This window comes from Raphanus sativus, unplaced genomic scaffold, assembly GCF_000801105.2.
Source record: "Raphanus sativus cultivar WK10039 unplaced genomic scaffold, ASM80110v3 Scaffold0450, whole genome shotgun sequence".
Classification (NCBI taxonomy): domain Eukaryota; kingdom Viridiplantae; phylum Streptophyta; class Magnoliopsida; order Brassicales; family Brassicaceae; genus Raphanus; species Raphanus sativus.
The window spans coordinates 1-20853 of NW_026615768.1; the positions used below are offsets into that span (position 1 = coordinate 1).

Sequence of the window (20853 nt, forward strand, 5' to 3'; positions counted from 1 at the left end):
AGTTCAGCGACAAAACCCATAATTCCACTCTCATCACCTTTATGGAGTTTGTCAACTCCCTTGGAAACGTTACAATCAAGAAGCATTCATAGAGGTTCAGCTGCTGCGCTACTGCCTTCTTCATCCCATGCTCACCAAGCGGCACCAATTGCGAATATTGGACATAATACCGCTTGGATGTCGCCTCTCCCATACCCCAACCCTTGGCTTACTTCTCCTCAGACCAGTGGGTTCGATGTTGGTTCGCGTTTCCCCGGTTTCCCAATCACCGAAACTGTAAAATTGACACCCACAAAAGAACCGTCCTTACCTTACTCTGGCGGTAAGCATGTTCTGACTGGAACTTCTGGCAATGTTTTCAAAGGGACACAAACACTTGAGCCAGCCAGTACAGTTTTACCACCTGGTCAACATTCCACTGGGACGAAATCAAGGAAACGGAAAAAAATGCCAGTCTCTGTGGACTCTGATCCAAGCATTGTATATTCGCTGCAGCAGACAGAAGTGGTTGTCTCACCTCTTGGTCCTATATCTACACCTGTACCTGTTACAGCTGCTCCGGGTAGTTTGGCTTCTAACGCAGGCACCCTACCCAGTGTTGGTTCCATCTCTGCAGTCCCTATGAACCTGGTATCAACATTCCCCGGGAAGAAAATGAAATCGTCTCTGCAGTCCCCAATTTTTGGTGGTAACCTTGCATCTGAAGTTAAGCAGATATCTGTTTTGCCGGTAGATACCATTGATAAACTTAATGAGGCTAAGATGCATGCAGAGGATGCTTCTGCTCTTGCTACTGCAGCTGTTAGTCAAAGCGAATACATATGGAAGCAGATAGAGCAACAAAGGCATACTGGCCTCCAGCCAGAAACTCAAGGCATATTAGCTTCCGCTGCTGTTGCCATAGCTGCTGCCGCTGCAGTGGCAAAGGCTGCAGCTGCTGCCGCCAATGTCGCAGCTGGTGCGGCATTTCAGGCAAAATTAATGGCTGAAGAAGCAGACCTTCCAAGTGTTTCTTATCAGGGTAATGAACTCCCCAAGTCAAATGATGTAATAACTCAAGGCCAGGGTACCCCTGCTTCTATCTTGAAGGGTGAAGGTGCAGTGGTGAGCTCCAGTTCGTTCCTTAGTGCTGCTAGAGAGGCAGCTAAGAAGAGGGTTGAGGCTGCCACAGCGGCCACGAAACAAGCTGAAAATATGGATTCCATTATTAAGGCAGCAGAACTGGCATCAGAGGCGGTTTCACAAGCTGGAATACTTGTTTCAATGGGTCATCCTCCGTCGCTCAATAAGCTGGTGGAGGTGGGTCCAAGTGGTTACTGGAGGCAGGCTCGAGAATCCGTGGAAGTTCAGCCCTGTAAAGTGGGTGTATTAGAAAAAGAAACTGTGACTACTAGTGATAGAGCTTTTGCTAGTCCCAGCACTACGCATACTGAGTTGGATGGCTCTCGGAGAACAGCTGGTGGTCAAGGTCTAGTTTCTACCACTGGAAAGAAAACAAATGGACGGAAAGGTCATATAAGTGCAGACTTGGCTAAACACACGGCTGTAGCTTTCGAGCCAGCAGTTGGGTCAAAATCTTCGATTGACACCCAGACTGAAAGTGAGCAGATTATGAAAAAAACAAACGACGAGTGCATCAAGGAAGGTTCTCAAGTAGAGGTTTGTGCTATGGTTGCATATATACACTTTCTATAGCAAACTGCTCGCTGCTGGTTGTGTTTCTTTTTGTAATGGAGATAAAACTTCCCTGTGTAGGTTTTCAAGGAAGGACCTGAATTAAGAACTGCATGGTACTCTGCCAATGTATTGGGCTTAGAGGATGGGAAAGCTTATGTGCTGTTCAATGACCTTTCTGTAGAACAAGGTTTATTAGTTTGCCATAATTTTCTTTATGTTGTCCTTGCAGTGATCTGTATTTGGTAGTTCAATTGCTTGACAAGTCAGTGACCCATTTAATCGTTCTCTCTCATTTTACTTTACATATTTTGCTCAAGTGTATGATAGATATGTAACCATATATAGTTTCCCACTTTCCATTATTATAATTTATGCATGTGCAGTACTCAATTAGTTGATTAGTTGATCCGATTATTTTATCTCTTATCAGGAACAGATAAGCTGAAGGAGTGGGTAGCCCTCAAAGGTGAAGGTGATGAGGCCCCAAAAATAAGAACTGCTCGTTCTATTACTGCCCTGCCATATGAAGGAACCAGGAAGAGACGTAGAGCTGCCATTGGGGATCCTGTTTGGAAAATTGGGGACAGGGTAGACTCGTGGGTTCATGACAGGTAACTGGCATCTCTTTTGCCTGCGGTTTTAATGCGTGCCCTAACAGCAATGAGCCCACGACACAAAATCTGCATCATTTTCAATTTTCTGTTTTGTGAAATCCTATTCATTCCACTAACTTTGGAAGCTGTATATATGTTTTGTTCTCCTTTAGTTGGTTGGAGGGTGTTATCACGGAGAAGAACAAGAAAGATGAAAATACAGTGACTGTGCATTTTCCAGGTTCGTAAAGACGTGTGATGAAGATATCTCATTTTTATGCTCTAACCTGCTTGTCTGTATCAGTGTGCTCAGAACTTTCTTTTTTCTTTTTGGCAGCACAAGGAGAGACTTTGACTATCAAAGCTTGGAATCTTCGTCCTTCTCTTCTATGGAAAGATGGAAAGTGGATTGAATATTCTACTTCAAGGGAAAACATCAGCTCGTCACATGAGGTACTATGACCTTTCTGTGGAGCTAGAAGCTTCGGTTTGGATGCTTTGCTATTAAGACTCCTAAAATTTGATTTGCAGGGTGATACCCCAAAGGAGAAGCGTCCTAGACTAGGACCTCCAGCTCCTGTGTCTGAAGGAAAAGACACGAAAATGGAAACTGCTGATGATCCGGATTTAGGTAAAATGCCTCAAACTGGTGTTCTTGACCTCGGTGTTTCAGAGACTACATTTAACATCGGGACGAGTACCAGAGAAGCGGGCAATCCTGGTCCACCCCGAATGAAGAGGACAGGTTTACAAACGCAGGGAGCAAAAGTGATTTATGGTGTCCCTAAACCTGGAAAGACAAGGAAGTTCATGGACGTGAGCAAACACTACGTCTCAGAGGCGAGCAATCAAACTCGGAAACAGAAGGAACCAGCTAAGCCTGTGAAACCAATTGTGCCCCAAAATCCAGGACCAGGGAGCTGGAGATTGCCTTCTAAAACCGTTTCCAGAGAGAGACAGACAACAACATCGAAGCCCAAGAGTTTCAAACCTGCGCCCAAGACCAAAGAGAAACCGGTTGCTGCATCTAGGATAGTTCCCCGCAAGGACTCTCGTAATACACCAGCCTCAAGTGTGGAATCTGATGATGCCGTTGGTCAGAGTGGAGAGAACAAAAGTACCGCATCTGGAACAGTTTCTAGTGTTACATCCAAGGGAACAGGGGAAGGGCAAAATAGTTCCTCGAGCACTACTGGTAAAGGGAAAGTGGCCCCTACTGCAGGGAGGTTAGCCAAGATTGAAGAGGAAAAGGCGTTGGCTGATAATTCTTCAAATGCATCGGATGGAATGGAACCACGTAGATCTGTCCGCAGGATTCAGCCAACTTCTAGAGTAAGTATACATGATATTACATTAATTTCTTTAAAGCAATCGCTTAATATAATCCTGATTCACTTTTGAATTTATGTGCGTTGCTCTCCAGCTGCTTGAAGGTCTGCAATCATCGATGATGACCTCGAAGATTCCTTCCATGTCACAGGGCAGAAGTCACCAAAGTCGAAGCAAAAAGTAACCGTAGAGGTGATGATATATAGTGTCACAGTAGTAAAATGACTTGGAGGCAACCATATTGAACTAAGACTATTTATTTTGTTTTCGGCAGGCAAATTAGGTGATGGAAGGAGCATAAGCTAAGTGCACATAAAAACCTAAGAAGAAGAATATATGTTATTGGTGTTTGGTTGAAGCTCCGTTGTTGGTTGGGGGGGAGAGATTATATGTTATTGTAGGTGTGTTTTGATGTTTATTTAGTCGGATGTTCTCTCTCTCTCACTCGATGCGTCTCAGAGAGATGAGATGAAGAAGTATATTCGTGACATCGTTGTTACTAAACAACATTTTTATTATTGCCAAGTATCATCATCATCTTCCCTTCCTCCTCTCATAAGTATAGTATGATGAAAATACATTTATTTAAGATTATGATCCGTACAGCTGAATTTATTACACAGTTGTGATATTTGATTAGTTTCAAGGAAGCTATTACAAGAATGAATCATCCATCCATCATCATCAACCAGTTGAAGCTTTCTCGTTCTTCATGATCATATGGAAGGATTTGACTTTGTCTTCCTCTACGATCTCTCTGAGAACATCATCTTCAATCTTTTCAGCTTGCCACTGTGACGGGTCCTCTACAAATTCTTCGCTGAAAATCATACTTGAGACCCACTCTTTCCACGTCGTCCTCCTGTATTTGTCTTCCTCAAGTGTTCCTCTGGACAAGAGCTGGTAGACGTACACCACTTTCTGCTGTCCTGGTCTGAACGCGCGTGCTATTGCTTGCTTTGTCTTGGAAGGATTCCACTCCGAGTCAAGCATGATCACCCTTGAAGCAGCAGTTAGACTGATCCCTTCTGCACAAGCTGTGATGGAAGCCAGCAGAACACGAGAAGGACCTCCGTGTTCTTCGAATTTGTCTATCACTCTGCCTCTGTCAAACAGCTCAAGATCCCCTGTTAAGGTAAGGATCTCTCTCCCTCTCTTCCACCTGAACACATTCTCAAACAGCTCAAGAAACAGGCGGATGGGCGCAATGTTGTGGCAGAAGATGAGAATCTTCTCCCTCTTAACCACCCTAAACACGAGGTTCAGCACAAACATGACTTTGGATCCTTTCTTGGCGTCATGCTTGAGCTTCTCAATCTCAAAAAGCTCCTCAGGGTTGAAGAACTTAGCACAACATGTAGAGGTTTTAACCAGCCAAGGATGGATAGCTGCTAAGGTTATGAGAAGCTCCAACTCGAGGGGATAACCAGGGTAAGTGGACATTATCGTCTGAAGTTTGTTAAGAGTCTTGTGCTGTAAATCAGTGGAGTTCATCAACAACGTGTAGATCTGCAAACCAGGAAGAACATCACCACTTCCGCTTCCACTTCCTTCATAGTTATCGATGAAACCGCTGGTCATGTTCCTCAACATGTTAAGTCCTTGCAAGCGCTCGTCTCCAACTTTTGTGTCAATCTTCTTGGCTATGATGTCAAGGAAGAACTTCCTCGCTCTGTTTTCGATCAAGTGAGGCGCCTTTTGCACAGTTTGGTTGGTATTGAACTTCTCGTCCAACTCCATTAGAACCTCATGGATAAACTTGGGTCTAGCCAAGCACAAAGTGTTGAAGTACTCACAGAAGTTGTTCTGAAACAGTGTACCAGACAGCAGAACCCTCAAGTCAGTGTCAACTTTCATCAAAGCCTTTCGCAATCTCGACTTGGTACTCCTAGGGTTGTGTCCCTCGTCTAGAACCAGAAGCCCTGGAGACTCTCTAAGTACTTTAGCCATATACTTTCTGTGAGCAAACTTGGAATCTTCTCTCATCAGTGTTAGAAACGAAGTGTAACCCATTACAAGAACACTAGGCTGCGCATGCCACTTCTGAATCTTGTCTAAACAGTCGATAACATGACTAACATCTTGGCTCGGTTTCGGAATCCCCTTGAACTGAATCTTGTCCTCTTTGGCTACACAGTAGGTTCTACGGCCATGGATCAAGTGAACGGGAACTGGAATCTCCCATTTGATGAACTCCTTGTACCATGTGTACAAGGTTGTTTTGGGAGCAAGAACCAAAGGCCTCTTCCCAGGGAATATCTTCAAGTAGCTTGCAAGAAAAGCAATGATGAGAAACGTCTTGCCTGCTCCAGGGGTGTGAGAAACCACGCAGCCACCTATCTTATCTGAACTCGGATCCATCATGGAGGGAATCACTGACCCGGCTAGGTTCCTCCAGAGAAACTCAAAGGCTTTTCTCTGGTGCATGTGAAGTTTTCTCTTGAGCTGTGGTATTAGTGACCAAACGTTCTCACTTTCATCAGGCGAGGGAACCTCTTCTAAGGAAGCCACAGGCATAGTGAAACTGCGGCTCTCATCTCCATCTTGTTTCACCTTAGTGTCAATAATGTCTTCTTCGTTGATGTGCTTAGCCTCTGTGGTCCATTTCTTTTGTCTCGCCTGTCCGATAAAATGTACATTAATTAGAAGTTGAACATTACTATCTGCTAGAGTTTCACTACACTTACAAAAGGTGCAGAAACATCTCTTATCTCCGATCCTACATGACCACATAATCTGCAACACATTCCTATTTCTTCATTCAGTTCATAATCATGTTCACAACCACTTGTTGCTTTCTGGAACGCCTCGTTATCCACTCTCAACTGAAATTATTATTAAAGATCAATGATTTTTGAAAAAGGAAAGTTTGTTAGGCAAGTAATTAAAAATATTTCCAAAAAATAACATTACCTCATTGTCATCAAGAATGTAAGAAGAAGCCATACATAGTTCCATCTCCCTCCATAACATCTCATTCTCCGACGTCTCTCCCTCACTATCATCATCCTCATCCTCACTCGACCCGTCTTCACCTTCCATTGCAGTGCTTGTAGGGTTCTTTAACGCTTCCCATTGCTCAACAACACTGTTTGTTTCCTTCTTGGCTGCAATCGTGGAGTCAATATTACTCATGTATGACTCTATCAGCTTGTTATAAGCACCTGCGCTCAATGTTCTCTTCTTAAATATCTGCGGTTCATCAGAATGTCCGGTTTTCCCATAACCAGACCTTATCCGGGAGCGTGATCCTGTTTTCTTTTGGACCGAGGACTTGCTCATGTTGTCAACCCAACCCAAGTCAGATTCCATCTCATCCATTTCAGACAACATCTTCTTCTTCCCATATTTTGACGTAGCTTTACTACGATACCTATCCATCTCATCCATCAAATTACCACTCCACAAACTGTTTGCATTGAAACCAAACTCTTCCAATGGTATAGGGTCAAAGACAGGAGTAAAGGGAATAACTGAGAGCTCGCGGCTTCCACCAGTTCCATCTCTTTTCTTCATCTTCATCTTCATCTTCATCTTCCTCTTCCTCGCTGCTTTGTCTACCAAAACAATCTCACTTTCCTTACCCTTACTAAACCCCTTTGCGCTGCTATTTTCCCCAAAGAAGTGTGATAAGGGTAAGTACAAATCATCATCTGTATCTCTATCATCATCATTACTATCTTCTTCTTCATCATCATCTTCGTCGTCGTCATCAGTCCATGTGCTGTACTTATATGGCATCAGCCTTACCCATCCATCCTTTGAATCTGGCAGAACCCCAGAGAAACCATATCTTTCAGGCCTCATGTTTCTTCTCTTGGATCGACGCAGCTCCATCACCTCCTCCTCCTCCTCCTCTTCACTTTCCTCCTCCACCTCTACATGAACATAATCTAGAGCAGGAGTACCATTTCTCTCATCTGGATTGAATGTAACCACCTTTGACATGTAAACTCCATCTTCCACCGTTATATTCATTGCACTCAAACAAGAACTACTACTAGACTCCTCTTCATCATTCACAATCAGATACACCATCTTGTTTTGGATTGTTTTGATATGGAACACTGTGCTTTTCAAGACTGATGTAACAAGAAGCCAAGAGAGATCAGACATGAACTTGCCGAGTGTAAGCCTTGTTTTCACCAGCGAAGCACTGTCCTCGGAGTATCTCCATCTGTAGAACCGGTCCACGCTTTGTTCCTTGGGAAACTTTTGTAGAATGGAGATTTGGTCCAGTCCCATGAGCACAGAAGCTCTATTCATCCTGTGCTTCTCCGAACTGATGCAGCCTTGGTCTATATAGATGCTGACGTAGAACTCACACAAGCACTCAGGTTCATGAGGCTTCCTCTCTATTGATACAATCTTTGCATCAACCCAAACCTACACCACACACACACACACAGAATCTCACAACAAGAAACCAAAATGCTCATATTGTTTTGAGAAAAATTGTAATATAGATTTCCAAGTTTGTAAAAAAAAAAATATTATTAAAACATTTTCTAAATCGCCTAAGCCCCTCAGGGCCTGCCAAGGATACATACCGGGTCCTGGTCATCCTCTGGAGTCGCTTCATCTTTCTGATAGAGAACACAAACATCAACACCGTGCCGTAGAAAAGTGGTGCAGTCGATAGTAGTGGCCTTTCTTGATCTAAGACGAAGCCATTGAAAAGGTTTTACATCATCCAATACATGCCCCTTCTCCAAAAGTCGCATGGTCATCGATCCCCTCTCGACTCTTAAGTACTCCACGGCCTTCCAAGTCCCTGAACTGAACACCTCGAAAGCTGCACACAAGCAGATTAGATGATCATCACCTCTAAATGCAGAATATTATTTATAGGTAACAGATGGAGACATAGCATCTTCTTCTAAAGGACTTACGACATGGATCAAAGGTATGGTTCAACTGATAGTAACGCTTTCTCTTCATTTTTTGATGACACACAAACGATCTCCTCCTGCAGTGAAACAGATATATATAGAACAGTCAAAATATGAAACTCTCACATATAAAGTTTACCAGAAACAATCAGAGAATCTACATATATATATATGTATATAGCTTTATTATGATTCATGATTATTTATCTAAAACTTTTTGTAGATAAAGAGGCATGACAAAAGCTTTAAACTTTATGTGTTTTTTTTTTGCTAAGATTTAAACTTTATATTGAAGTACAGACAAACTCAAAGATCTTTGAGGAACAGAGAGAGTCAAAAAGAAACAGAACATATGATCTTTATATTTGAAACATGATCATATTGTTTGTGTGGACATAAACCAACTTTTGTTACGGTTCTGGAAAGAGACAAACAAACGATGATCATGTACGGAACAGACAAAACTACAGATTGAGAAAAAAACACAAACTCATCATTATATGTGGTGTAAAGAGAAGAACGATCAGAGCACACAGAATCAACCAATCACCACCTTGTGAGTGAAGTGAAATGAGTTCCTATGTGGGATTGACCAGAAGGGGAAATTAGATTATAGAAAAATGATCAAAAATCGAAAAGGACGGCGAAGAATACAATACCACACACACACACTCGCTCACTGAGAATCTCGGGCAGTGTGTAACTTTTTCTCTCTCTTTTTGCATGAATTTGCGCAGAATCGATATAAAGTGATGAGAGATAAAAAAGGTGAGATTGAAAGTGACTGAAGAGTAGTGTTTTATGTAAGGACCAGTGGTACAATTGTCATTTCACATAACCTGCTTTCTTTTAGGAAATAAACTCCTTTGACTGCGTATTTTAGATTTTCTTTCTAAATCAAAAGATTTCCTCGTAGGTAGATTTTCTCTTCTTTTTTTGCTTGGTAAATATAGGGGATCAGCTGCCACCGTTTCTGTCAAAAATTTCATCATTCTCACATGTTACTCAGCGGTAAGACTGTCACTTTGAAGTGGTGGATAGTGGTGGATGTCAACAGTTCTAGTTTGATTATCCCTAACCAAATGAATATGAGTTTTAGTATATGTTTTTTCTTTAACTTTAAACTAGAGATAATTGGTTGTATATCCACATCAAGAGAGCCAATATTAAGTAAATACCTTCATGCATTTAAAACTTCATATAACTTGTAATATTTGTTGGTTGAACTTTTAATGTTAAAAAAAAAACTTTTAATGTTATTCATACACTCATTTTCTCATTATTTTATTTCTTAATTTCTATATAATCTTCATCCAAAGAATGAGACTTACCTTTTTTTCTCCTCCGTTTTTTCTAAATCTAAAAGCAAATAATGTTCGGGTATGGGGTTCGAGCGGCGCGTGAGCACGCGTTACGGCACCGGAGCCACTCTCTCTCCTTTCGGTCTCGTCTTTCCTTTCCTTCTTCAATCCCAAATCACTATCTCCGTCTTGTTATTGGTTCTGCTCTGGAGGACAGCTCGAATTTGTCTCTGCTCGCGAGGAGATCAAGGTCCGACGTGGGTTCAGATGGTGGTGGAGTCTCGACGCAGTAATGGTCTGGCTTAGCTGTTGAAGAAGTCGGTTTTTTGGGTTGTACCAACGGTTCTTTTACCATATGAAGAGGCCTCAACACGTAAAGGAGGTGGAGCCACTTTGCTCTATTATGGTGGCTTTGGTTTCCGGTCGGCTTAGAGAGGCAGCGGTTGCGGTTGGTGGTCTCATTCTCGGCGTTTTGGTGAGCCGCCATCGTTTACTTCTGTCATGGATGTCTTGGAGGTTCTCTCAACTCGAGGGCGAGCTTAGTGTAGGGTAATGGAGTGTGATGTTGTCTTCATGGTGGTTCGTTGTGTTTTTTATGTCGCGGTGTTGGAGCGGTTATGACCGTCTCTAATACAGTGTGGTAAATGTTCATCTTCCGGTTCTTTCACTTTTCGACTCGTATTCCGGTTTTTCGATAAATCTTAGTCGAAGAAGTACTTTAGATTTTGCTCTTGAAAATTGACTGTTGTCTCTGCCGTGGTCACCGGTTTAACGAGTTCAAGTAAACATCCTTTGGCGGACACCCTGACTTAAGTGCTAGTCGGATCTGTTTCGAAGACATTCGGATACCAGGATCATTAGTAAAAATATTTTTTGGTATTAATATTAGACAGCAAATTATGTATCAACTAATTAGTCATGTAATAAAAAAAATAAGCTAACAAACTATGTAACCAGCTTTATATCAGATAATGACACCTATTTGTAATATTTAATCAACTTTGTTAATCAGCATTAATATGACCATAACATCTAAAATATGTATCACAAAGTGGTCATATAAAATTGAAAATCCACTAAAACATAAATAATATCATGTAATAAGTAAAATACCGGTTAACATAAATGTTATCCTTATCGGAAAAAAACTTCGCCAACTAGCTCTTCTCCAAACCCGGCCGAAGAGTTTGGTCCAATTGTCTGAGGGCCTGATAAGAAAACAATTGGCCCATCTCAAACTCTAAAAATCAATGCTGACCTGACACAGTAAATACAGTTTTGAAGGTGCATGATACCCGCCGGAGACTACGACCCTGTTCCTAACACTTATAAAAGGAGAGCAAAGAAGAAGAAGAAGGAGAAGAGCCTGAAATCATCAATATGCAATCCTTTTGCAGATTACTTCTTTGATACGTTAGTATAAACTTTAACCTTACTTTTTTGAGTAGATTTTAAGATCCCTCATTTGGCAGTAGAAAGAAAGAGGATTGAACACAAAACCCCTATGAAGATTCTAACTTGAGACACATATCGCAATGACCGGAATGAAAACATATATAGAAGTCACATGAAATCACCTTCCTTTTGCATTTGGGAATGTAATACCTAAGGGTTAACGTGTGCAGTGTGCTATTGCAAGTTGATGATTTCACATGTTCCATAAACCGACAAAGAAAAGCTTTATTACTGCCAAGTTCAAGTATACAAAACAGTCATTATTAACTTGACACTAAAGTAAAGTTAAGTTACTCTATGGTGAGAATGAGTTGACGAGTTGTACACTGAGTCGAAGGATGAGTAGTGGAAGAGATGCATTTATTGGTCTTATAAAACTCTCTCCATCCATCGATCTTGGCCACTTTTAGATGAGACAGAGCAGGGATGCATCTCCTGTCCACGATCTCAAGTATCTTCTCTGTTCTCCCCAGATGCATTGCCGCTTCTCTCACCGACGCTTCCCTCACTTCCACCGCCGTAACCAAACACTGCATTCCCACCACCCTTGCCGTGTTGCAGAAGCAACCTGCTACTATGTCCGATACCATCCTCTCCACCTCTCTGAACAGAGTATCATCCTCTGTTCCAATGTTTCTTGCTTCGTATTTCTTCAAAAGAGTATGGCTGATTCTGTACATAGAGTTTGCTGCCAGAGTCTTGATGGGCCAGCGCGAGGGCTTCAGCATCATGTTCTTCTCCCACGATTCGTCGAACTCTTTCTTTGCTATATCCGCAAGCTCTTTAAAAACTTCTTGTGGTCTTGCCCTCTGTTGCTGCTTAGATAGTTTCTGTAGATCCACGTTGAGCCAGTTATGGTAGAGATCAACACATAACCAAACTACTTCAGCAGCTTTCCTGCTGTTGGCTAACTCTCCTTCAGTGTCTAAGACGTCTTCAAACTTCTTGACATAGACCAACGCCTCGTTTACAGCCTTCACTAACTTCTTCACCAAGAAAGGGTTGATGTTTGGAAGTGCAGAAGCTACACTCGTCAGTGTTACCAAAGGAAGAGCCCAGCAATTAGGTGGCTCTCCAGAGGCCGTCAGAGAAGCCACCTCGTCGCAGTCAAACTCTAATATCCCTTCGAATCCTTTTGAGACGGGATCTGTTGCCTCCAAGAGCTCTATCAAGTTTTGCGGCTGTTTCTTCCGACCCTTTTGTATCAAGTGGTTTGTGGCCTCGCGGTTGCTCCTCGCCATGTAATCAACCAGCTCCTCTTCTCCTTCGAGATGCAGAACGTATTCTCTGGTTGGATTTGATCTAGAGGACGAGTCAGGGTTTGTTTTGAACCTACTCACACAGTAAACCGAGATGAACCGGAGGAACTTGCTAGCAAACACTATACCGTACTGTACTGCAATGGAGAGATCAAGAATGTGTAAGTTCGAGATATAGCGAAAACAGAAGGCACAAAGTTATTCCAAAGAACACTTATCTCTTTTATTAGAAATCCTTTACACAATCTTACAGACTTGCTTAATCCGAATTACACAACGCCACACACGGCTTGACACGGATCGATTCCTAATAACCCAACTTGCTTGACTCAACACCTATTGATCAAGTCTCTCGACTCACTCAGCTAAGAAACCCCAAAACCCTTTTTTTGGTTCTCTCTGAGAATTACAACATCTAAAGCACTAACCCTAATTTTAGGAAAACTCAGGATATATATCAAGTAATATTTTCCTATATTTTAGCATCACCAAATCTTCCAATTTGTGATCTAATAATCTTTATTTCGTCAACCAAATATAAGGAAATATTCCACATCATCACATCTTGACGTTTCCTTTTTATTCTTCCGAAGCTTGTGTCACACATCATTCTCCATATGTAACACATGTGTACGAACCAAAACTTCACCACTGCAACAACCTATCAAGCTCCAATTTCTTGAGCTTACATTCTCCCCCTTTTTCACTGAGTTTTACAACTCAAGCTCACTAAACTCTAACCACTGTAGAAACGATAAACTCCCTCTTAACCAAGTATCATCTCCCCCTGCTTGAGTGAAAAATCTGTGAAAAACTTCATGATACTTGTGGGACCACCAAACTCTCAACACCTTCTAAGCCATCGAATTGGCTCTTCAAGCTCAGTATATTGATCTTCCATTCAAGTGTATGACACATTGATATTCTCGTGTAACACACCTTTCGTAAACTTAGGATACAAATCTTTCTTAGCTATCCATACATGTCCATATCTTCTAGGTTCCACATAGCAAAGATTCATCCTCCAAGCTCTTTCAATCTGGGTTCTCCGGGAATAACAGAAAGCAACCTTATGACCATGATTTCCACAAAAAAAACAACCATTCCTCCTAGTTATTGCAGGTTTTGAAGGGTGAACTTTTTCCTGAGCCTTAAGTTCCTCTTTCACAATTGCAAATGTATGTCTTCTCTCAACTTTCAAGTTATTTTCAGGGTGAGATGTAGTACCTTTAACAAACTTGAGAACATCACCTGGACTAGCTTGGTCTTTTAGAGTAGCACCTTTGTATCCTAAACCCCAGTTCACCTTTGGAGATTGTCCAACTGATAAAATATGATCCAGAGTTGCTGATCCAGTGTTCAACATCCTTACTTTCTTGTAGTTCTCAGTAAGTTGTCTTTCCAGAAGCTGGCTCTTCTCAAGTTCTTGATTCAGTAGTTGTTTCATCTGATGAAACTTTATTTCAGACTCTTGTTGAACTCGATTCTGCTCTGCAATAACTCTCTTAAGAGACTGAAGCTTGTCTTCATTATAATCCTCTATCACCCTACACTTTGATTCACCCTTCGTATCAGTCCGTTCCATCTCTAGGGTGTCAACTTGAGCTTTTAAGATAGATTTATCTTTGATGAGCTGTATGTTTTCGTGACTGAGTTCTGCAAATTTACCAAAGAGAACCTTATACTCAGCTACAAGATCTGCATCTAGATCACTTTCTGTACCACTGTGTGACGCATCAGAATTGGTGTGTGACACACACGACGCACGAAATTCACCTTCAGTGACGTCTTTTTCAGATCCTATAACTCCATGAAGAGACACGAAATTCAGAGCATCTTCTTTTCTTTCTGACTTTTTATCACTGCAGCCTCTCTTCATCTTCTTTGTGTTCACACAATCTGATTTTATGTGCCCATAACCATTACATCCATTATACTTGATTTCTTTTCTCTTGAACGATGGACAATCTGTTTTGACATGCCCAATACCATGACAATTAAAACACACCACTGCCTGCCATTTATGTCTTTCTTCTTCTCTAGGCAGTCTGTCACTGGACATCTTATTCAAAAGATTCATGGTTTCTTCAAGTTTCTGAATCACCAAGTGAATAGATTCTTCAAGCTTCTTAGCTCTATGGATGTCTTCATCAACTGTAATTTGAGAGTCTTGAGCAGGCTTTGAACACTTAGATTCCAATTCCATCTCCTCAGCCTTTAATATTCCAACTACCTCAGCGAACTTCAGTTCATCAGTGTTCATCGTCAATGTTATGGCTGCTTTATGTGCTGCAAACTTAGTAGGCAAACATCGCAAAAACTTCTTCACCAATTTTGCATCTTCATATTTTTTACCTAAGACTTGTGCTTCATTGGCTATGGAGCTAAGCTTTGCACTGAAGTCTCCTATCTTCTCTTCATCAGCCATCCTTATGTCTTCAAACTGTGATGCAAGCAAATCCAATCTTATCCTCCTAACATTCGCAGTACCCTCGAAAGCATTTTGTAGCATATCCCAAGCCTCTTTAGCTGATTCACATCCCTGAATAAGCTCAAATTGCTTTGCATCTACAGAACTGAAGATTGTGTCTAGTGCTCTCGCATTGAATTTTGAAAGCTTTTTCTCTGTTGCAGTCCACTTTGTCTTCGGTTTAGGTGTCTTCAAACCATTTTCTTGCATCACAAATGGTTCTTCCCATCCAGTTTGAACAACTGTCCATATATCTTCATCAGCCCCACGTAAGTTTGCTCTCATTCTCACTTTCCAATACCCATAATTCACATCATTCAGCAGCAACATATTTTGTGCCAAAATCGCCATATTCTCTTCTCAGGATCTCACCTTGGTTCGAAGAACTCTCCTTCGTTTAGGTGTCCTGCTCTGATACCAATTGTAAGTTCGAGATACAGCGAAAACAGAAGGCACAAAGTTATTCCAAAGAACACTTATCTCTTTTATTAGAAATCCTTTACACAATCTTACAGACTTGCTTAATCCGAATTACACAACGCCACACACGGCTTGACACGGATCGATTCCTAATAACCCAACTTGCTTGACTCAACACCTGTTGATCAAGTCTCTCGACTCACTCAGCTAAGAAACCCCAAAACCCTTTTTTGGTTCTCTCTGAGAATTACAACGTCTAAAGCACTAACCCTAATTTTAGGAAAACTCAGGATATATATCAAATAATATTTTCCTATATTTTAGCATCACCAAATCTTCCAATTTGTGATCTAATAATCTTTATTTCGTCAACCAAATATAAGGAAATATTCCACATCATCACATCTTGACGTTTCCTTTTTATTCTTCCGAAGCTTGTGTCACACATCATTCTCCATATGTAACACATGTGTACGAACCAAAACTTCACCACTGCAACAACCTATCAAGCTCCAATTTCTTGAGCTTACAAAATGCACCGGTTTACGTCGTGTGCAAGTTTCCTACTGCGGCGACCATGGAGCATCCAAAAGTTCAAGGGATGTTCTTTCTTCTCCGAGAGACTCTCCACCCAATAACTCTCTACTCTCAACTCATCTCTCAATGATTTGTTTGCTCCTGATGAACAACACCGTAAGTTCACTGCAGTGAACCATCTGCTCGCTGGAGCAACCGTCCCTATGGCCACTGCAGCCGTTTGGGAGAGAATAAAACCAAAGTGGTTGACCATTTGTAGTCAGAGTCTCCACTACAGAACCCGAGAGAGCGTGGTTGAAGAAAGTAGGAGCGGAGAATGGCTTCAGACAAGGTGAGTGCACTCAAGAAACAGAGGAAACCAGAGGTGGTGCAGGTGACAGATCGAGCCATAACGAACTGAGGGCTACAAGTGTGAGCCATCATCCAGAACTTCATCAGATCTTCTTTGAGCTCACAAAACCCTCCTCTTCTCTCCGTCTGATACAGAGGACACTGCTTCAAAGCCAGCTCGTAACTCTTCTTATACTTGACCTCCAAGAAACGCTTTGTGGCGGGAACTGCGATAGCAGAGAAGCTCAAGATGACAAACATTAGAAGCGTGAGGACGATGACCAAAGCGTGCTCTTGAGGGAACACGTAGATGGCACCTGTCCCTAGCTGGATACAGATGTTGACAACGTCGGTGACGACGAGAATCCCGAGAGCCACGAGGTTCATGAGGAGGTCTCGAGTGAGCATGAAACCCAGAGAAGGCATGGAGTTGGCCATCACGGTGCAGACGAGGACGTTGCTGCTGAGCTTAGAGAGCTGGTCCTGGCGACTAGGCATGCAAGTGTTGAGATCCACCGAGAGCTTGACGCAGACGGCGAGGAAGGTTAGAGTGGTGGCGTTGAGAGAGAAGGACCTGCAGGGGAACCAGAACCTGCGGTTGCGGAAGCCGCGGAGGAGATCGGTGAACATGGCGAGTCCGCAGATGAGTGAAGCTGCAGCTACGTAGACGCCTATCCAAGGTAAGGGTTTGCTGAACTCTGAGTCGCTAAGCTTGCCATGACCATCGCACCCCATCGCTGTTTTTGATGGTGTTCTGTTTCTTCCTCTGCTTCTTCTATTTATATACAAGAGCGAGTGAGAAAGGTAGAGAGAGAGAGAGTTGGTGTATTTAATGTTGTGTAGACTAATTCAGTAACAAACTGGCTTTGATTTTTTTTATTCAAGTTATAGATTCATTCCCTCTACTTGTATCTTCCTTCAACTCCACTGTCTCAAGTTAGACTCATTCAGTAACAAACTGGATTTGATTCATTGATTCCTTAACACTATCTCTCAATTTAAAGACTAGTTCCCTCTTCTTGTCTCTTCCTCTCCACGGTCTCAAGTTAAGACTTATTCTGCCTGCATTCACACTGAACTGTGAACACCTACCTGTATTTATTCCTCGATTTTGTCTGCTTTCAGTTTTATTCCTCGACAAGCCCAATAACCTGGCAGGCTTTATATATGGGCCTTAAAATGTAATATTGAGGCCCAACTTAATGATGATAATGTAAAACAAAAAGAAACGTTTTGATGAACACAAAAAACATAAAGAGACTGACTGCAATGGCGGCCGCGTTTCTGCCGGCGACGACGCTCCGTCTCACTCCCTTCTCTACTCTCAGATTCTTATCCTCATTCCCTCTTTCTAATCCTCTCTTCCGCCCTCTACGCCGCCCGCTTCTCGAAGGTTTTCCGACAAATGCTCGCCGGAGATGCTTTTGCACCGCCGTCCCCCAATCTCCCGGTTCCGGCGAGGGAAAGAAGGTGGAGAACAACTACGAGAATCGGTTCGGGAGTATAGTTGGAGAATTCAGGAGGAAGTTGAAGATAGCTGAAGTGAAAGGAGGAGCAGACCAAGGGTTGAGTCGGGTCGGGCAGAGCCTCAGCATCATGGGTTGGGTCCGTACACTTCGTTCTCAGAGCAGTGTCACGTTCATCGAGGTGATTCTCAATCCCGGTTTACTAAACACCCGGTTTAATTTAATTTAATTGACTGCTCGTTCGCTCACAAGATTTTTGAATCTGTTTTGAAAAGATAAATGATGGTTCATGCTTATCCAACTTGCAATGTGTGATGAATCCTGACGCTGAGGGGTATGATCAGGTAATCACTTTCATTTAGTTCATTGATTTGTGACATTGATAGGAGCCTCTAAAGTCTTGGACTTTTTGTATGATGTTAGGTAGAATCTGGTTCGGTGTTGACTGGAGCATCGATATCGGTACAAGGTACTATTGAGGCCAGCCAGGGGACTAAGCAAAAGGTGGAGCTTAAGGTTGACAAAATCATTGTGGTACGTTCTACTTTTTGGACCCTCTTCAGAAGAAGTTAAAGTTACTTGAGGATTGATTAAGATACGCTTCTCGTCTCAGGTTGGCAAGTGTGACTCTTCCTATCCGGTTCAGAAGAAGAGGGTTAGCCGGGAATTTTTGAGGACCAAGGCTCATCTTCGTCCAAGAACCAATACTTTTGGAGCGGTAATTGATTGTCTGCAACTTTCTTTTTTACTTGTCCTGAAACTTTAACACCGGTGAAATAGAAATATGGCTCTTATTAGAAAAAACTGTTGTTTGTCAAACTACTTTTCTGTTGAAAATAGCTTCAACAGCTATTCCCTCCTTTCAGGCTTTTCTTCTCTGATTAAACTTATGTTGGAAATTGATGGTGAACTTACTCCGTTGTGAATAATCACATACTATTTTAGGTAGCGAGGGTTAGGAATGCTCTGGCTTATGCTACGCACAAGTTTTTTCAAGAAAGTGGATTTTTCTGGGTGGCAAGCCCAATTATCACTGCTTCGGATTGTGAAGGAGCTGGAGAACAGTTTTGTGTCACCACACTCGTAAGCACCTTAGCTCTCAACATCACAATATTCTGTAATAATAATAACCCATTATTAACAGCTTCATTACTTTCAACAAGTACTACAACTCTTGGAAAGACTTGAATTACACCTAAACTCTACTTCACTTTTTAGATTCCTAGCTCCCATGAGACCACTGATACTTCCATTGATGCGATCCCTAAAACAAAGGGAGGGTTGGTCGATTGGTCTCAGGTGTGTGTTCCAGCTCCAAATCTTTTGTTTCTCGAGAGATGAACTTGCAACTGTAACAACATGTTTCATTATTGTATTCACTCACTCCTCAGGACTTCTTCGGGAAACCAGCATTCTTGACAGTCTCTGGCCAACTCAATGGAGAAACTTATGCCACCGCTCTCTCAGATGTAAAATATTACTTCTCTAGTGATCTGTGAGCTATATTTTTTTTGGTTAGTAAGTGTCTGAGTTTCTCATGTGTATGCCTTTACAGATATACACGTTTGGTCCTACATTTCGAGCAGAGAATTCCAACACTTCCAGGCACTTGGCTGAATTCTGGGTAAGCATTGTTTTCATCTTCCAGCCAAACTCATAATTGATCTTTTCTTTACTATGACCATTTTTCTAAAGACCTCTCTCTCTTTCTATTGATGTAAGATGATTGAACCAGAACTTGCTTTTGCCGACCTGAATGATGACATGGCCTGTGCCACCGCCTACCTCCAGTACGTCGTATGTTTCTCTCTCGCTTTATATTTTCTTCCTTCAAGCTGTATATAACGTCATATAGAACTAATATGATTGTAATATATTTCGTGATAGGTAAAATACGTTCTTGATAACTGCAAGGAAGACATGGAGTTTTTTGATACGTGGATTGAGAAAGGAATCATTCATCGCTTGAGTGTATGTCCTCTCTGATTCTCACTATGTTATCAGAAAAGAATATTAATGGCTGATATTATGATCTAACTTGTAAAGGACGTAGTTGAGAAAGAGTTTCTACAGCTGGGTTACACAGACGCCATTGAACTTCTTCTGAAAGCAAACAAGAAATTTGAATTCCCGGTAAAGGCTTCACTTTCTCCTTTGGATTAGATTTGAGCTTGCATATTTTTGGAATAAAAATGCAAAACTTGATTAGTATTTCATTTTCTTTTCTCATACAAGTTGTACTGCTTTTGGCTGCTGAGCTAGTATAGATCTGGTTCTTGTAGGTGAAGTGGGGGCTCGATTTGCAGAGCGAGCATGAAAGGTACATAACAGAGGAGGCATTTGGGGGTCGTCCTGTGATAATAAGAGACTATCCCAAGGAGATAAAAGCGTTTTATATGCGTGAGAATGATGATGGGAAGACAGTGGCAGCAATGGATATGCTCGTGCCTCGGGTAAGAGTAAATATTTTGCATTAAATCAAACAAAAAAAGAAACTAGTTTTGATGATTAACGATGTTGTGTGTTTGGTAAGAGAAGATAGGTGAACTGATAGGTGGAAGCCAAAGAGAGGAAAGACTTGAAGTGTTGGAAGCGAGACTTGATGCTTTGAAACTCGACAAAGAGAGCTACTGGTGGTACCTTGACCTCCGTCGCTATGGTTCAGGTCTCTTTTCTTCTTCTCAACCTTTTTTCTCTTTAAATATCTATTGAATGGTAAAGGAAGGGAAACAAGAAGAGTCTGATGTTATTGTGTGTGTGTAGTTCCTCACGCGGGATTTGGGCTAGGGTTTGAGAGACTGGTTCAGTTTGCCACTGGAATTGATAATATCAGAGACGTTATTCCTTTCCCGCGCTCACCTGGATCTGCTGACTTCTGATTCACGTCTCATTTTCATTCTTTTACACACCCTTACCTCTATTTTTTTTTTTTTCATTTCCTCCAAATTAATGTACTATTATGTGCCATAATGTTCGATAAAAAAAAGGAATTTGTCATATTACAAAGGGTTGTCTTTCTATATTTAATATAATTTAAGCCTATTTTTGCTCCTCCATTAAACCTAGGGTGGTGTTTGTGTTTGGTTGGGGTATTTCCAGTTTTTGGGTGTTTTGGTTTATGGCA

The 20853-nt window shown here is 41.8% G+C and overlaps 3 protein-coding genes and 1 pseudogene across 5 annotated transcripts; 2 read left to right on the forward strand and 2 right to left on the reverse strand.

The window, feature by feature from the left end:
* Positions 1–12: 12 nt before the first annotated feature.
* Positions 13–4142, forward strand: LOC130502219 (uncharacterized; the record flags this gene model as incomplete). The annotated part of the gene is made up of 8 exons (XM_056996966.1): positions 13–1659; positions 1756–1864; positions 2108–2288; positions 2444–2511; positions 2608–2723; positions 2802–3602; positions 3694–3791; positions 3874–4142. Coding segments are annotated over 7 exons (3012 nt in total), but the record flags the coding sequence as incomplete, so codon positions are not given.
* Positions 4143–4166: 24 nt separating this feature from the next.
* Positions 4167–9237, reverse strand: LOC108821952 (SNF2 domain-containing protein CLASSY 1). 3 transcript variants are annotated; one of them, XM_018594952.2, is made up of 6 exons: positions 9045–9237; positions 8492–8568; positions 8150–8394; positions 6513–7985; positions 6287–6424; positions 4167–6218 (listed from the first exon to the last, which is right to left on the reverse strand). In XM_018594952.2, the coding sequence occupies exons 2-6, from the start codon at positions 8538–8540 to the stop codon at positions 4284–4286; spliced, it is 3840 nt and encodes a 1279-aa protein (XP_018450454.1). In that variant the 5' UTR covers positions 8541–8568; positions 9045–9237; the 3' UTR covers positions 4167–4283. The 3 variants fall into 3 exon arrangements, with proteins under 3 accessions (XP_018450454.1, XP_056852944.1, XP_018450456.1); XM_056996964.1 differs by having other exon boundaries at positions 8982–9237; XM_018594954.2 differs by having other exon boundaries at positions 9151–9235.
* Positions 9238–11441: 2204 nt separating this feature from the next.
* Positions 11442–17096, reverse strand: LOC108820051 (uncharacterized; annotated as a pseudogene).
* A 401-nt stretch (positions 17097–17497) lies between these two features.
* On the forward strand, positions 17498–20773 carry LOC108819103 (asparagine--tRNA ligase, chloroplastic/mitochondrial). Its single transcript, XM_018592093.2, has 14 exons — positions 17498–17910; positions 18005–18073; positions 18153–18263; positions 18343–18447; positions 18675–18812; positions 18948–19028; positions 19121–19198; positions 19285–19353; positions 19452–19526; positions 19617–19700; positions 19776–19862; positions 20012–20182; positions 20268–20394; positions 20493–20773. Exons 1-14 carry the CDS (start codon positions 17500–17502, stop codon positions 20606–20608), a joined length of 1722 nt encoding a protein of 573 aa, XP_018447595.2. The 5' UTR covers positions 17498–17499; the 3' UTR covers positions 20609–20773.
* The last annotated feature ends 80 nt before the right edge of the window (positions 20774–20853 follow it).

Bases quoted from the DNA above. Each gene is read 5' to 3' on its own strand.
- LOC108819103 (XM_018592093.2), top strand. From the start codon at position 17,500: ATGAACACAAAAAACATAAAGAGACTGACTGCAATGGCGGCCGCGTTT. The intron at 18,264-18,342 runs GTACGTTCTACT...TTCTCGTCTCAG, and splicing joins AGGTTGACAAAATCATTGTG to GTTGGCAAGTGTGACTCTTC. The intron at 20,395-20,492 runs GTCTCTTTTCTT...GTGTGTGTGTAG, and splicing joins CCTCCGTCGCTATGGTTCAG to TTCCTCACGCGGGATTTGGG.
- LOC108821952 (XM_018594952.2), bottom strand. From the start codon at position 8,540: ATGAAGAGAAAGCGTTACTATCAGTTGAACCATACCTTTGATCCATGT. The intron at 8,395-8,491 runs GTAAGTCCTTTA...GCTTGTGTGCAG, and splicing joins CCATACCTTTGATCCATGTC to CTTTCGAGGTGTTCAGTTCA. The intron at 6,219-6,286 runs GTAAGTGTAGTG...TTTATCGGACAG, and splicing joins GAGATGTTTCTGCACCTTTT to GCGAGACAAAAGAAATGGAC.